The sequence below is a fragment of the Rhododendron vialii genome, chromosome 2a, assembly GCF_030253575.1.
Source record: "Rhododendron vialii isolate Sample 1 chromosome 2a, ASM3025357v1".
In the NCBI taxonomy this organism is placed as follows: domain Eukaryota; kingdom Viridiplantae; phylum Streptophyta; class Magnoliopsida; order Ericales; family Ericaceae; genus Rhododendron; species Rhododendron vialii.
Window position 1 is genome coordinate 46,910,250 of NC_080558.1, and position 16,302 is coordinate 46,926,551.

General features: G+C 38.0%; 2 protein-coding genes across 2 annotated transcripts; one reads left to right on the top strand and one right to left on the bottom strand.

The window, feature by feature from the left end:
* The first annotated feature begins 5,032 nt into the window (after positions 1-5,032).
* Positions 5,033-10,482, top strand: LOC131317606 (uncharacterized). Its single transcript, XM_058347139.1, has 7 exons — positions 5,033-5,092; positions 7,539-7,700; positions 7,782-7,887; positions 8,441-8,588; positions 8,731-8,867; positions 9,779-9,945; positions 10,046-10,482. Exons 1-7 carry the CDS (start codon positions 5,033-5,035, stop codon positions 10,337-10,339), a joined length of 1,074 nt encoding a protein of 357 aa, XP_058203122.1. The 3' UTR covers positions 10,340-10,482.
* Positions 10,483-11,060: 578 nt separating this feature from the next.
* On the bottom strand, positions 11,061-16,057 carry LOC131315957 (anaphase-promoting complex subunit 6-like). Its single transcript, XM_058345210.1, has 7 exons — positions 15,932-16,057; positions 15,666-15,806; positions 14,222-14,304; positions 13,546-13,659; positions 12,796-12,894; positions 11,675-11,710; positions 11,061-11,318 (listed from the first exon to the last, which is right to left on the bottom strand). Exons 2-7 carry the CDS (start codon positions 15,729-15,731, stop codon positions 11,306-11,308), a joined length of 411 nt encoding a protein of 136 aa, XP_058201193.1. The 5' UTR covers positions 15,732-15,806; positions 15,932-16,057; the 3' UTR covers positions 11,061-11,305.
* Between the last annotated feature and the right edge of the window lie 245 nt (positions 16,058-16,302).

The following is a 16,302-nucleotide window of genomic DNA, read 5'->3' on the forward strand; positions in this document are numbered from 1 at the left end:
ACGGTCTCCTTTCTACCAACTTTTCATGAACTAAAGCTAAACATTTTTATGGTTGCATTCTAATATCTTGTAGTACTTTGAAAACTCTATTTATCAATATGTAATTGGTCTTGATCTGATTTAAAATGAGGGAGTTGCGAGCAAATGAATTATTTTTTGAACCACTGAGAATATAATGGTCAATTTTTTATGTATAAATCATTTTCGAACCAAACTACTTCTGTTAGAAAGTAGATTCAATATACTTTTTAACAGTTCAAACCACGGGCAAATTTGATTTCTGAAGTGTCCAGGACAAACGCGCAACGTTGGACCTTTTAACCAGCTTTTGTGCACCCAAGCACCTTCCATTGCGCCCCGGGCGTATCCTTAAAATTTTCCGACAAGCAAACTCTAGCGGGCTTGGCATGGACACACCCGAAATCCTTATTATGTCTGGTTTGGACCATTGAAAACCTTGTTAAATATACTTTCTAATTGAAGTAGTTTTGACAAAAAATCATTTGTTCATCAAAAGAAATTACCATTTTGCACTTATTGGGTTACAAAAAAAAAAATTTGGAAAAGGCTCGTATCCCCTCATTTGAAATTGGATCAAGACCAATCGTATATTGACAAATAGGATTTTCAAAGTACTAAAAGACGATGAAAACCAACAACGAAATTAGTGAAGTTTCATTTATGAAAATTTGGTTGAAAGCGAACCAGTTCAAAGATCATCGGAGCCACTAAGGTAATTTGCGGGGCTTCTACACATTCTCAGTTCTTTGGGCAATAACATTCATAGTTCTAGGAGGTCATAGGGCTTTTTATATACGCCACCCATTTAATTTTTTGCGGTCGGAAGTAATTCTTCGCGGTTAAGAGTAATTCTCTGCGTCATTACTCTTGGCCATAAAGAATTACTCCTGACCGTGAAGAATTATTCTTAGCTGCAAAGAATCATTCTTGGCCACGAGGAATTACTCTTGGCCACTAAGAATTAAACATGGCCGCAAAGAATTACATTACTTGCGGCCAGGAGTAATTCTTTGCTGCCAAGTGTAATTGTTCGCGGCCAAGAGTAATTCTTCGCGACAAGAAGTAATTATTTGCAGCCAAGAGTAATTCTTTGCGGCCAAGTGTAATTCTTAGCGGCCAAGAGTAATTTCTCATGGCCATGAGTAATTTCTTTGTGGCCAAGAGTATTTCCTCGCCGCCAGAAGTAATTCTTTGCGGCCAAGGGTAATTCCTTGCATTCTAATATCTTGTAGTACTTTGAAAACCCTAGTTATCAATACATAATAGGTCATGATCTTATTTAAAATGAGGGAGTTGTTGGCGTTTTACCGAAATGAATTATTTTTGACCCACTGAAGGTAAAATGGTCAAATATTTTTATGCACAAATCATTTTCGGTTCAAACCACGCGCAAATCTGATTGTCAGAGTGTTCGTGACACACATGCAAAGTTGGACCTTATATGCAGCTTTTGTTTGCCCAGGCACATTTTGATGCTCCCCAGGTGCACTCTATTGCGCCCAGGGCATGTCCTTAAAATTTTATGAAAAAGCGAAATTTTGTGGACTTGGCACGAACACACTCGAAATCTGATTTCCGCGCACATGGTTTGGACCGTTGAAAGTTTGTTAAACCTACTTTCTAACTGAAATAGTTTTGATAAAAAAAATCATTTGTACATAAAAGGAAATTAACATTTTACCCTTAGTGGGTCGGGAAAAGGCTCGTATCCCACTCCTTTTAAATTAGATCAAGGCCAATTGTATATTGACAAATAGGATTTTCAAAGAACTAAAAGACACGGGTGGCTTACTTCTGGCCAACTAGAATTACATGGTTTCGATGATCTTTGAACCGGTCCGCTGTCCACCAAATTTTCATAAATGAAACTTCACTAATTTTGTAGGGCTTTTTATATAAGCCACCCATGTAATTTTTGGCGGCCAGAAGTAATTCTTTGCGGCATTACTCCTGGTCGCAGAGAATTACTCCTGGCCGCGAAGAATTACTCTTAGCCGCACAGAATTACTTTTGGCCGCGAGGAATTACACTTATAGCCGAGAAGAAATACTCTTGGCCGCTAAGAATCTCACTTGGCCACAAGGAATTACACTTGGCCGCTAAGAATTACGCTTGGCCGCGAAGAGTTAAGCTTGGCCTCGAAAAAACTTGCGGCCAAGAGTAACTCTTCGTGGCCAAGAGTAACTCTTCACGGCCATGAGTAATTATTCATGGCCAAATGTAGTTCCTTGCGAACAAGAGTAATTCATCGCGGCCTTCAGTAATTATTTGTGGCCAAGAGTAATTCCTCGCGGCTAAGAGTAATTTTTCACGGCCAGGAGTAATTCTCTGTGGCCAAAGGTAATTCCTCATAGCCTAGAGTATTTCTTCGCGGCCCAGAGTAATTCTTTGTGGCCCGATGTAATTCTTCGCGGCCAGGAGTAATTTTTTTACGGCCAGGAGTAATTCTTAGCGGCCAGGAGGACTAGAGAAATAGAGTAATTCTTTGCGGCCAGGGCGACTAGAGAAACAAAGTGAGAAATCTCTGAACTGGGGTTCTAAACAACCATAGGCCAACTTCTTGTTGTGCACACTGTGGTACTACAAAATCTTATATATTGGTCTTACCGAAGAAAGGAGGAAGAAAATAATAGGTTTAACAATTTTTCGGCTATAGCTAAAGTTCGTGCAAACTTTGCCACGAAGATTACTAATGCTAAAATACGACACAAGATTTAGGTAGTCGATGGCAAGGTCACAACTTCATTTTCTTGTTTTCAATCACACACCATTAACATCCCCCTAACGGAAGATATTTGAAACGGTCTCCTTTCTACCCAATTTTCATGAACTAATGCTAAACATTTTTATGGTTGCATTCCTATATCTTGTAGTACTTTGAAAACCCTATCTATCAAATATATAATAGGTCTTGACTTGATTTAAAATAAGGGAGTTGTGAGCGTTTTATCAAAATGAATTATTTTTTGATCCACTAAGGGTAAAATGGTCAAATATTTTTCTGAATAAATCTTCTTTGGTCCAAACTACTTGGGTTGAAAGTAGATTGGACAACATTTTTAATGGTTCAAACCACACGAAAAATTGGATTTCCGGAGTGTCTGGAACAAACACACAAAGTTGGACATTTTAAGCAACTTCTGTGCACCCCAGGCGCATTTTGATGCCACCCAGGCGCACTCCATTGCGGCCCAGGCGCATCCTAAAAATTTCCAATCGTCTCTCTCAATACCATGAATGCCGATTCTTTACGTCTGATACGATAAAAGAAAGCACAAAAAGGGGAACAACATCCCAGTAACACATAACTGCAAGAGTGTGATTTACTCGGATTCATTAGAGTTGAAGAAAAAAAAAATTCAAACAGAGTAAGATTTTTGTAACGGTCTCCTTTCTACCCACTTTTCAGGAAAAAAAGCTAAACATTTTTTTGGTTGCATTCTAATATCTTGTAGTACTTTAAAAACCCTATTTATCAACAAATAATAGGTTATGATCTGATTTAAAATGAAGGAGTTGTGAGTGTTTAACTAAAATGAATTATATTTTTTGATCCACTGTGGATAAAATGGTCAAATCTTTTTATGTATAAACCATGTTGGATCCATACTACTTGGGTTAGAAAGTAGATTGGATAAGTTTTTTAACGGTTCAAACCACGTGCAAAACGGATTTCCAGAGTGTTCGGAACAAACACACAAAGATGGACCCTTAAAGCTGCTTTTGTGCGCCCCAGGCGCATGTCTATGCTCCTAAGGTGCGCTCCATGGCGCCCCAGGCGCATCTTCAAAATTTTACGACAAGCAAAATTTTGCGGGCTTGGCATGGACACGCCCGAAATCCGATTTGCCCGTGGTTTGGACCACTGAAAAGCTTGTTAAATCTACTTTCAAACCGAACTAGTTTACATCCAAAATCATGTACAATTTACCATTTTACCCTTAGTGAGTTGAAAAAAAATATTTTGGGAAAAGGCTTGTATCCACCTCATTTTAAATCGGATCAAGACCAACTGTATATTGAAAAAGATGATTTTCAAAGTACTAAAAGACGATGAAAACCAACAACAAAGTTAGTGAAGTTTCATTTATGAAAATTTGGTTGAGAGTAGACCGGTTCAAAGTTCATCAGAACCACTAAGGTCATTTGCGGGGCTTTACACATTCTAAGTTCCATTCGGCAATCACATGCATAGTTCTAGGAGCTCAGGGCTTTTTATATACACAACCCATGTAACATATGGTTATCAATCAAGCAAAATACACATCCATGTAATCTTTCACGAACACCACCTTTTCCCCTTTTTCTCTTTCACGAACACCACCATTTGATTTGCGTGTGGTTCGGACTGTTGAAAAGCTTTTTAAATCTATTTTCTAATGGAATTAGTTTTGATACAAAATCATTCGTACATCAAAGGAAATGTCCATTTTACCTTTAGTGGGTTGAAAATAAATTATTTCGGTTAAAAGCTCGTATCCCCTCATTTTAAATCGTATCAAGACCAATTGTATATTGACAAATAGGATTTTAAATTTACTATAAGAGGATGAAAACCAATAACGAAATTAGTGAAGTTTCATTTATGAAAATTTGGCTGAAAGCAGACCGGTTCAAAGATCATCGGAGCCACTAAGGTCATTTGGGGCTTCTTCACATTCTAAGTTCCATTCGACAATAAAATTCATAGTTCTAGGAGGTCACAGGGCTTTTTATATACGCCACAGAGAATTACATTCATAGTTCTTTGCAGAATTACTCCTGACTGTAGAGAATTACTCTTGACCGTGAAGAATTACTTATGGCCGCGAAACATTAATCTTGGCCGCAAGGAATTACTCTTGGATATAGAGAATTACTCTTGGCCGTGAAAATTTACTTTTGGCCGCTAGGAATTACTCTTGGCCGCGAAAAATTTCTCTTGGCCGCAAAGAATTACTCGCGGTCAGGAGTAATTATTGGCGGCCAAGAGTACGTAATTCCTTGCGGCCATGAGTAATTCTTTGCGGCCATGAGTAATTTATCTCGTTCAAGAGTAATTCCTCACGGCCAAGAGGACCGGAGAAACAGAGTAAGAAATCTTGGAACTGGGGTTAACAAACATAAGGCCAACTTCTTGTTGTGCACAGTGTGGCACTACAAAATCTTATATATAGGTCTTAACGGAGAAAGGAGGAAGAAACTACTAATGCTAAAATAGGACACAAGATTTAGCTAGTCGATGGCGAGGTCCCAACTTCATTTTCTTGTTTGCAATCAGACACCATTAACATGCCCCTAATGGAACTCCTAATGCAGTGTATACCTTATAGGCTTGGGAGATTTTTGTAACGGTCTCCTTTCTACCCACTTTTCATGAACTAAAGCTAAACATTTTTATGGTTGTATTCCAATATCTTGTATTACTTTTAACCCCTATTTATCAACATATAATTGTTCTTGATATGATTTAAAATGAGTGAGTTGCGAGTGTTTTACCGAAATGAATTATTTTTTGACCCACTGAGGGTAAAATGGTCAAATTTTTATGTGTAAATTATTTTCAGTCCAAACTACTTGGGTTAGAAAATAGATTGGACAAGCTTTTTAAAAGTTCAAACCACGCGCAAATCGGATTTCTGAAGTGTCCGGGACAAACACGCAAAGTTGGACCTTTTTAGCAGCTTTTGTGCGCCCAGGCACATTTTGATGCTACCCAGGCGCCTTCCATTGCGCTCTGGGCGTATCCTTAAAATTATCCGACAAGCAACCTTTTCCGGGCTTGGCACGGGCACACCCGAAATCTGAACTGCGCGTGGTTTGGACAGTTGAAAACCTTATTAAATCTACTTTCTAATTGAATTAATTTTGATAAAAAAAAATCATTTGTACATCAAAATAAATTACCATTTTACACTTTGTGGGTCAGAAAAAAAAAATTCTGAAAAAGGCTCTTATCCCCCTCATTTTAAATTGGATCAAGACCAATTGCATATTGACAAATAGGATTTTGAAAGTACTAAAAGGCGATGAAAACCAACAACGAAATTAGTGAAGTTTCATTTATGAAAATTTGGTTGAAAGTGAACCAGTTCAAAGATCATCGGAGCCACTATGGTAATTTGCAGGGCTTCTACACATTCTAGTTTCATTCGGCAATAACATTCATAGTTCCAAGAGGTCAAAGTAATTTTCGGGGCTTCTACACATTCTAAGTTCCACTAAGGTAATTTGCCAAGTGTAATTGTTAGCGGCCAAGAGTAATTCTTCGCGCCAAGAAGTAATTCTTTGAGGCCAAGAGTAATTCTTTGCGGCCAAGTGTATTTCTTAGCGGCCAAGAGTAATTTCTCGTGGCCAACTGTAATTCCTCGCAGCCAAGAGTAATTCTTCGCGGCCAAGAGTAATTCCTCGCGGCCTGAAGTAATTCTCTGCGGCCTAGGGTAATTCCTTGCATTCTAATATCTGGTAGGACTTTGAAACCCTACTTATCAATACATAATAGGTCTTGATCTTATTTAAAATGAGGGAGTTGTAGGCGTTTTACTGAAATGAATTATTTTTTACCCACTGAAGGTAAAATGGTCAAATATTTTTATGTATAAATCATTTTCGGTTCAAACTACTTGAGTTATAAAGTAGATTGGACAAACTTTTTAACGGCTCAAACCACGCACAAATCGGATTTTCGGAGTGTCCGTGACACACATGCAAAGTTGGACATTTTATGCAGCTTCTGTTTGCCCAGGCGCATTTTGACGCTCCCTAGGCACACTCTATTGCACCCCGGGCACATTCTTAAAATTTTATGACAAATCGAAATTTTGCAGACTTGGCACGGACACACCCGAAATCTTGTTTGCGCATGGTTTGGACCATTGAAAAGTTTGTTAAATCTACTTTTTAACTGAAGTAGTTTTCATAAAAAATCATTTGTACGTCAAAAGAAATTATCATTTTACCCTTAGTGGTTCGGGAAAAGGCTCGTATCCCACTCATTTTAAATTAGATCAAGAACAATTGTGTACTGACAAATAGGGTTTTCAAAGTACTAAAAGGCGATGAAAACCAACAACGAAATTAGTGAAGTTTCATTTATGAAAATTTGGTTTAAAGCGGACCGGTTCAAAGATCATCGGAACCACTAATGTCATTTGCGGGGCTTCTACAAATTTTTAAGTTCCATTCAGCAATAACATTCATAGTTCAAGAAGGTCATAGGGCTTTTTATATATGGCACCCATGTAATTTTTGGCGGCCAAAAGTAATTCTTCGCTCCAAGAGTAATTCTTTGCGGCATTACTGGCATTACTATTGGCTGCAGAGAATTACCCCTGACCGCAAAGAATTACTTTTGGCCGCAATGAATTACGTTTGGCCACTAAGAATTACTCTTGGCCGCTAAGAATTACACGTGGCCACAAGGAATTACACTTAGCCACCAAGAATTACGTTTGACCGCGAAGAATTACGCTTGGCCGTGAAGAAACTTGCAGCCAAAAGTAATTCTTCGCAGACAATCGTTATTATGAGCGACCAAGAGTAATTCTTTCGCGGCCAACCATCTACATGCTGTATGTGCCTATCTCAGGTGCATTTTTGTCGCTGTCTGTGTGTTGTTCATGTTGCCATCATTCGATGTTGTGCTCGCTGATCAAGTCTCTGTAGTCATTCCTTTGATGAAACTAAAGAAATCAACTAAGGTGATTCTTTTCTTTATTTTAGAAAAAAAATTCACTATTAGCGGTTTATGGATAGCTCACGTTTGTTTGCTTCCTGTCCAGGTTGGATTCTATTGCCACTTTCCGGATTTGTTGCTGGCTCAACACACAACCATTCTTCGGCAGATATATCAGAAACCCATAGACTTTATAGAAGAAGTAACGACTGGTACCTCTCTGGATCCTGGCTTTGTGATTGTCCATTAAACTGTCTTCCATATCTTTTCTTTTCCATCGCACCACAGGAAATTCTACTCTAAAAATGAGCCAAATACAAGAACGGAGGACACATGTCCACTTAAATAAAGTGCCAAGGAGAAGGTTAATCAAAGACAAACTACAAATCACACATTGCTCTCAAATTTCTGAGGGAAAAAGGAAGAAAGAGAGGACTCGCTAAATGGAAGAGACCATGAGGCCCAAAGATGACAAACGGCACAATTTATGCTAATAATGAACGATGTTGTCGAACTTGTCCTCTAGCAGCCACTTCCAAACCAAATAGCCCAACAAAGTGTGAATAAGATACAGTACTACAATCATTTCTCTTTTTTGTTGCAAAAAAAAATTGATAGTATCAATCAAAAACAATTTTGCGAAAGATGCCAAACGACAATGTCAGAACAAGTGATCCAATCATCCTCCATACCTCTTCTATGCCTTTGTTGAATTAATGTAATGTGCTTTTCACAAGCTTAATGGATTGACCTATGGATTTACAGGTATGGCGGATTTGATTTTGGTTAACAACATATTTACTGCATCTACTTTTGCAGGTACATTTAAGCATCTTCATGCGAGAGGAATCAAACCAGCCGTGCTTTACCTTGCGGTTAATGTAGAGCAGTTTGATAAACCCCATACTTTTAAGTATTAAACATCCTTGTTCTTGGTATCTTTTTAGTTTTGGGCATGGTTTAAAATTTTTGTGTTTAAACATATGCTTGGCAGTTTTGATCCCTTGCCCTTTCCCGCACTGATGTTAAGAGTTTATTTGGCTAATCTGTTGCAGGTTTAATTTTCTCTCTGTCAACCGCTTTGAAAGGGAAAAGAATGTTGAATTAGTAATATGTGCTTTTTCCTTGTTGCAAACCCTTGGAGGTAATGTCCAAGGTCTTAATGTTGCTGACGCTACGTTGACAGTCGTAGGCAAGTCTATCTACTTCCAGCTTGAGTACAGACATACAATCATTGATTCATCTTGGTTTTAGATATATCCTTTCCAGTTCTTAATTGTGTATCATTACCCCGTCTGTCTCTTGTACAAAATGCATCTTCCTTCATCAGTTGTGTGCCTTATTTCTTGCATTGGCATACAGTGTTAGCATTGGAATCATCTATTACACAAGTTCAAGGGACTCGAGGGTACAGATGGAAGTTCATTTTTCATCTATTTTTGTTTCTTTTTTCCTGGGATAAAAGATATTCATAAGCATCAATCTTGGAACTTACGAAAAAACAAGGAAAGAATCAAAAGCGTCAACGGTGGTGTTTTTTACATGTGCAATTATGTGGTAAACTTGGAGTACTAGACAGCTTGATGGTACTATGGCCAACTAGACATGTAGAGTGCATACACACACTTGACAGATTTAGAAGAGTGCATACTCCTGATTGCAGTTTGATGAGCAATTGGGAGTATGCAGTATGCACTATTATCTTGGTTCAATATGTATCCTGCATTGTCTGTGTGAATGGTGATTATTCTTCTTCCTTTGACATTATTGTTTGATGCAGCATAAAAGGGCTGCTTGTGCCTCTTTTTTAACTTTTCTAATTTGGGAGTAATTGCCGGCTGCAAAGTATAATTTTGACTCTTTCTGCAAATTGTCTATAGTTGGTGGATTTGGCAATCTGAGAAAGCATTTGCCCCCTCCTATTTACACGAGGAACCAATGCTAGATGGTGCTTAATCACACTCTTCATAAATAATTCAACTTATGTTTCAGAGCAATGGGGGAACACTTTTTGCTGCACGTGCAAGATATGCTTTTGCCCATTCGGATGTAGAATTTGGTACATGTTTGCAGTAATTTGACCACCTTTTGTATTTTCTTCAGGTGGCTTTGATAAATGGCTAAGAGAGAATGTCGAATATTTGGAGCAATTGAAAAGCTTTGCAGACAGGAAAGGGGTGTCTCACAAGGTTAAGTTCATGACCTCTTGCTCAACAGCTGAAAGAAAAATGCTGCTTTTGCAATGCCTCTCCGTTCTTTATACACCAAAGGTGTGTGAAAGTCCAATATCATATTCAGATCCATTCTATACGACTAACAAGAAGTCTCCTACTTGTAACAAAGTCGCCTAATAATGCTTAATGATTGTAGGATGAACATTTCGGAATCGTTCCATTAGAGGCAATGGCAGCCTATAAACCTGTAATTGCATGCAACACTGGGGGTCCTGTGGAGACGATTAAGAATGGTGTGACAGGGTTCCTTTGTGATCCTAGCCCTCAAGAGTTCTCTTTAGCGATGGAAAAGTTCACAAGGGACCCCCAAATGGCAGAGAGAATGGGTTCTGAAGCTCGACAACATGTCATTGAGTCATTTTCTACTAAGATTTTTGGCCAGCATTTGAACCAAATTCTTCTTGATATAGCCTGGGGAAAGGAGGATTGAGACATCAAAAACTACATGGAAAATATGTATTTTGCAGATAGGGTGTCATGGTTATGGCAAAACGGAAAGTAAGGTTCTACTCTATTGCTAGTAGATTGTTGCAGTGGACCTCTCTTCGACCGGGTGTCTAGCATTTTCTGGGTGGTAATTCAGCACTTGGGTTCTCCTCTTTGGTTCGGAGGCCTAACCACTTGAATCGGGAAGTGGCTTTGTGAACTCAAAACACAACCAGTCTACATGCAATTTCAAGTTTATATATCAGTTCCGAACCTAACCACTTGAATCAAGAAGTGGCTTTGCGAACTCAACCAGTTTACATGTAATTCTAAGTTCATATATCTGTTATGAACCTAACCACTTGAATCGAGATTTAAGAAGTGGCTTTGCGAAGTCAACCAGTTTACATGTAATTCCAAGTTCGTATATCAATTCTACAGGTTTCAGTTGCTCAAATCTCAAAAACATATTGCTTTTCTCTCCTCTTTAACTCCACCAATGGCATATGTGCCCAACAACAGAAACATATTTCATGTTAAAGCAGAGAGAGTAAAAACTGTGCGATTGTAGAAGAGCTGCACAAACCATCACCAACCAACCCAATACAAAGATCTCAGAACTTTTGGGGGAAAGAATACTACTAGTATATGAAAAAGAGGATCATTGTATAAATCAAAGGTGATGAAAATTATTCAGTTCAAAGGCTTCAATACGTGCCAGCAGGTTGCAAAATAAATAAACGAGTAAAATGCCATATATTTCTTCTATTGGTACAACAAAAAATATACCTAGTTCATCATGTCTAATTCATATGTTGGCTGCATAAAATACAACATGGGCAGCAATTTTCATGTTCTCAATATAAAAATAAATCGTTTTGACAAGAATCCGTTTTGGGCTCTACACCATGGCGACATTCATCCACCAGAGCTAATGTCAACATTTCTGTGCAGAACTGATCATCTGGTTTCAGCCATAAAACCTGATAAATAGAAAGGATAACAGGACATCAACAAATAATAGGGTGCTTTTATGTTTGGATGTCTTTTGAGATTGGAAAGTAAGGAAAAAGAAACCTTCATGCAAAATGCTAATGTGTTTGCTAATGCTGACTGCTGAGAAAACTTATTGCACTTCACAAACTTGAACTTTCCAAAAAGCCCTTCAATTCAAGTTGGATTTGTCAGTTCAATTGAAGGGTCAAGAGAGGAGGGGAAGATGCGAAAACCATAGAAATTTTTTTTCCAAAAAAGGGCACAAAATGGGACAGAGAGAATGTTTTAATATGTGATGTCTTTCATTCCAGCTCTCAAGTTAGGAGTAACATACGGTACATACCTTGTTATAGTAGGTAATTGCTGGAGTAAAATTATCCTGCAGAAGCACCGAAATCATCAGCATGATAAATTCATCCCAAAAGGCAAGCGGAGACAAAGCCGGGACTTTAATATAGAAGTGGCGGACCATAATAGTCTGGTCACTTTCTCACATGAAACCTTAGCATTCCCTTAAAAGCTCGTTTACCCAACCATACAAGTTACTTAGAGCTGAAATTCAATGCATTCAGAGACAGCAAACCACGTTAGTCCAAGACTAAAAAGTCAGGGAATAACCTTTCTTTTTTTCATTTGGTAATTGAAACATCATATCTATTTAAGGCCATATGATTTTTATCACTTCACTCTGGAGCAGATCATCCTGGAAACAAACTAACCAAACAAGTCACATTTATTATCCTCTTTGAGCACTGCAATATAAAATGCAGATTCACAACATGCCAAAAACTAACATTTTATTCTAGTTAACAACGAAACGGGTGATTCTCAGAGCATCCGCAATGGGAATAATCAAAATCAATAATCAAAATGTGCCACGTCAGCATTTGATTATCCATTTAGTTCATAATCAAACTTAACAACTTCTATCTCCACATTGGTTATTTTGCATCCCTAACCAAAAAAAATCCCATATTACACAATGCACCTATGTCCAATCGCAAATGAGTTCCAATCACGCATCCGACCACACCAAATTATTCGTCTCGATGAGACGATTCCAATGTGGTGTGTTTTTGAGTTATTGAGTTTTGAGTTTAGTTATTGGGTTTGATTATTGAGTTTTGGTTATTCGTAAAAGTTGTTAAGTTTGGTTATGGAATGGGTGAAATTTGGTTATTTGCTAAAAGACATGTAACTTTGCTTATTACAATGTGAGGTGTTTTTTGAATATTATTGTTAAGTTTGCTTATTCACATCAATTTGCTTATTACAATGCGGATGCTCACAGTTCCCATAGAAAGAAAAGGGTACTTTCCTGTCGAAAAACACTAGTTTCCTTGATGCAATTGATCAAGTTGATTGCAGAAGATCACAAGGATATATTTAAGTAGAACTTCCTCTTCAGTATCATATTAACACCAGATGCGAAAAATAATTAAAATCTGTGCAAATAATATGTACCTGCAAATGTAAGTGTAGGCAAGACCTGCATAGGTGCTCAAACTTCCGGTTGATAGTGCAAGTGCTTTCTCATAGTATGTAATCGCCTCATGGTACCTCCTGAAATACAGTAGTACTATGTAAGCGAACTTGGAAGAAGACATCAAAAGCAAGATCATCGCGAAGAGGCCACGTTACAAAGAGAAGTCAAGGAATGATATGAACATGGTGTTCTCAGCATCCTCAACATCTTCAGACTCCTACGAACTCCAACTTTTCGAAACAATTTCAATTGTAAGTACATTTTTCTTTTTTCCTAAGCAAAAAAGAAAGTTCTTTGCTGATGCAATTTTGTCTCTCATTGTCACCAATGTAACCACCATCACACTAGAGTTTGCAAGCATTCAGTAAACTCCCTCCACTCTCACTACCTTTTCTGTTGTGAAACCAAAACGACAATGTGCACAACCATCACACATATTTGGACTTGGTCTAAAAAAAGCATGGCAAGGTAAATACTAAATAGGAACGGAGTTGCCAAACCTAACCAGAATGTAATCTATAGCCAGCTAAACTTTAGATTATAAGATGCTAATACAAAACAAGTCGGGTGAATTGTGTCATGGACCAACATCACACGATAAAAGTTAAGGAGAAAATGCTGGCTGGTATTGTTACCAATCCAACACCCTATTAGTTTCAAAGAGTAAGCATAAGGAAACCACAATGGAATACTGTTTCTGATAAGTATTGGAAGCCAATTAAACGTACTTTAATTTTCTCAATGAATGGGCCAGATTAACCACAGTTGGTTCCCACATTTCGCTTAACGATGACGGAATGTGAGCCAAAGTCTTCTCAAACCACCGCACAGCTTTTTTATACCTGAAATAGCATTAAATGACAATTATGATAATGAAAGCAGCTACTTAAATATTGACAAAACAAATGCAGAGGACATTTTGTGAAGAGCTACCCAAGATATGCATCACATTCCACGACAAAAACTAACAGAAGAAAAATGTCCATATTATACTAGCAATAGGAATATCTCCAGCAGTATAACAAGTTCAACTGAGCATGCTACTTAGATGCACATTGTATTTTGGTAACTAAAACACACTGATTGAAGCAACACCAGCAGGTGTGACAGGACGGAAACAGCAGAGAACATTAGAGAGAGAGAGAGAGAGAGAGAGAGAGAGGGGAGAGTTTGATGATTTTATCTGATTCTCCCAGAACATAAGGGGTTAATCACACTTATCATTGCTGTATATTAGGATCTACAGACAAACAAACAATGGAACATGAAAAAATACCAGTTCAGACCGCCTGAGTCATTTGTTTTGACAATACTTCAGCAACTACAAAATCATGGCTCTTTTGATACATGCATCCGACCAACTATATCAATAGTAAAAATTTCATGAAGAGAAACTTTGCTTACTCCTTCATATGATGAGCAACAACTCCAAGTTTGTTATACACATGTGGATCCGAGGGACATATTGTCTTTGCCTGCATGAAAAACTGAAACAAAAATACTATCACAAAACTGAACATACAAAAGGCCACCAGAACGTCAATGTAAAGCAGCGAAAAAGATAAGCACACAGAGAAAATGGAGTACTACAAGTAGTTTTCGTAAAACAAAAATAGTATACATCTATTTCAGGCAAATTTTCTGTCGCTGCATAAACCAGCCTAGGTATACCATGAAATGAAAGAATAATAATTGAAAAAGTCAGTGCCATTAATAATTTTATCCTCCGTTGACGTGCTGACCCTATCATTTTGTACGCTATATGAGCTGCTAGTATTAAAATTTATTAATTTTGACAGGTCAATTTATTTATCAGAATAATGTGATGGAACATGCAACAAGAAGGGTTCTAAAACTCCACCTATGAGAAGAAAAAAGCATTTAGCTAAACTGACAGAACAAAAGAGTCAACAATTCATTGCACCCTTAACATTACTAGAATTGTGGTGATAAAATTGGTTAGCAAATTAATATAGTTTGGTAATTGGTCTGAGATGCTTTTCTAAAATGCTCATGAACTTTATACCGTTTAATATAAAATAGCACTTCGCGATACCCTAAGAGCCCACTCGTTTTACTTTAGCTAAGATGACCCATGCTTTTGCAGTGGGGCAACGTACGTCCAAGCTCCAAGTCAGGATGTTTTTTATTTTTTTCGGCAAAGTCAGGACAGTATGTTGTTTCATTTGTTTGTTATCAAAAAATGCAGAATGAAGTCCTACAACTCTACACTCGAAAACAATCTAACAGGATGCTTAAACAATTATCAAGGTTGTTTGGATGGGTGGGTGGGTGGGTGGGTGAGAAACCACAACCCTTTCTTCTCTTTTCTCACTAATAAGGGAGACCACTCCCCTCTCTTTTCTTTTCTCACCTCCATTGCCAAAGGGGTTGTAAACGTTTATGTTGGCTAGTCTCACCTAATAATTTCAGCAAATAATTAGGGTCATTCTAACCATTAGTAGCATTGCAAGGCGGTCACGAGGCATAATTCCACAACTTCATCGCAAAATTCTTCACATTCAACCACTTCCGTCATTCTCATTAGATTTACATTACCTAAACATCATCGAAACATCCAAAATCCAAATCCAAATCAACTAAACTAACTTTCCCCGACCCTCATCGACATTTTGAAAATTTGAGCAAATATATATACATATGTGCACCGAAAAGGCCAGACTTTTTTTTTTTTTTTTTGATAAGTATAAATCACAAAAAAAAAAAAGTCCAGACTTCAGTTGCATTAGATCACGAACTGTCTACAAAAAAAACTCCTAGGTATTTCAATCTCCAAATACAAATTTCTGCAGCAAAGAAGCCACTGAATCATGTATTAATTACTCACTGAGCTTTGATGAAACCCTAAAACACGAGGCGATTGATTGTTATTCGACTGCTTTCTGTACCGCATTTGACGGCTTCTCCGGTAATTGAAAGGACTTCCGTTGAATATCTCTCCACTTGTTGATCGCCGCCGTGCATATGTCTGAAAAAAAATCGCGCAAAAGGGTTTCTAATTACAACAATGCTGAATACTATCAACAATCAATACGAATTGATCGATAGTAGAGGCGTAAGGGAGAAGAAGAGGAAAAAGAAGAACATCATTACATCCAGCGCCGACGAAGTAGAGCAGGCGAACGAGCTTTGGGCCGGCGGGGCCCACCACCTCTTCTCCGGTCATCTCTCTCCTCGCTATTTTTTGGGAAATGAAACAGAGGTTAATTTTTAAAGGCCTGCTGTTTTGAAAGACAAGGAATTCAACACGAACTCGCGTTCGACAGACGCGAGGTTAGAAAAACGACGTCGTCCTTATTAATACTTCGCAAGTTGAACATGCTAGGTATGGCCGGGTTCGTTCAGACTTTGCAGGTGGAACATGAGAAGTCAATTGAAACTCTGTAATTGGTAAATTGCGAACTCAATCTTGTTTATTTATAGGGTAGTCCTATGGTACACACTCCTTATTAAGGGATGTACCG

Excerpts from the sequence above, each read along its gene's own strand:
- LOC131315957 (XM_058345210.1), bottom strand. The coding sequence starts at position 15,731 with ATGCGGTACAGAAAGCAGTCGAATAACAATCAATCGCCTCGTGTTTTA. Across the intron at positions 14,305-15,665 it reads TAGGGTTTCATCAAAGCTCA|TTTTTCATGCAGGCAAAGAC; the intron begins GTGAGTAATTAA and ends TTTTTGTTTCAG. Across the intron at positions 13,660-14,221 it reads GTTGCTCATCATATGAAGGA|GTATAAAAAAGCTGTGCGGT; the intron begins GTAAGCAAAGTT and ends ATGCTATTTCAG.
- LOC131317606 (XM_058347139.1), top strand. The coding sequence starts at position 5,033 with ATGAGTAATTTATCTCGTTCAAGAGTAATTCCTCACGGCCAAGAGGAC. Across the intron at positions 7,701-7,781 it reads AACTAAAGAAATCAACTAAG|GTTGGATTCTATTGCCACTT; the intron begins GTGATTCTTTTC and ends CTTCCTGTCCAG. Across the intron at positions 9,946-10,045 it reads CCGTTCTTTATACACCAAAG|GATGAACATTTCGGAATCGT; the intron begins GTGTGTGAAAGT and ends TAATGATTGTAG.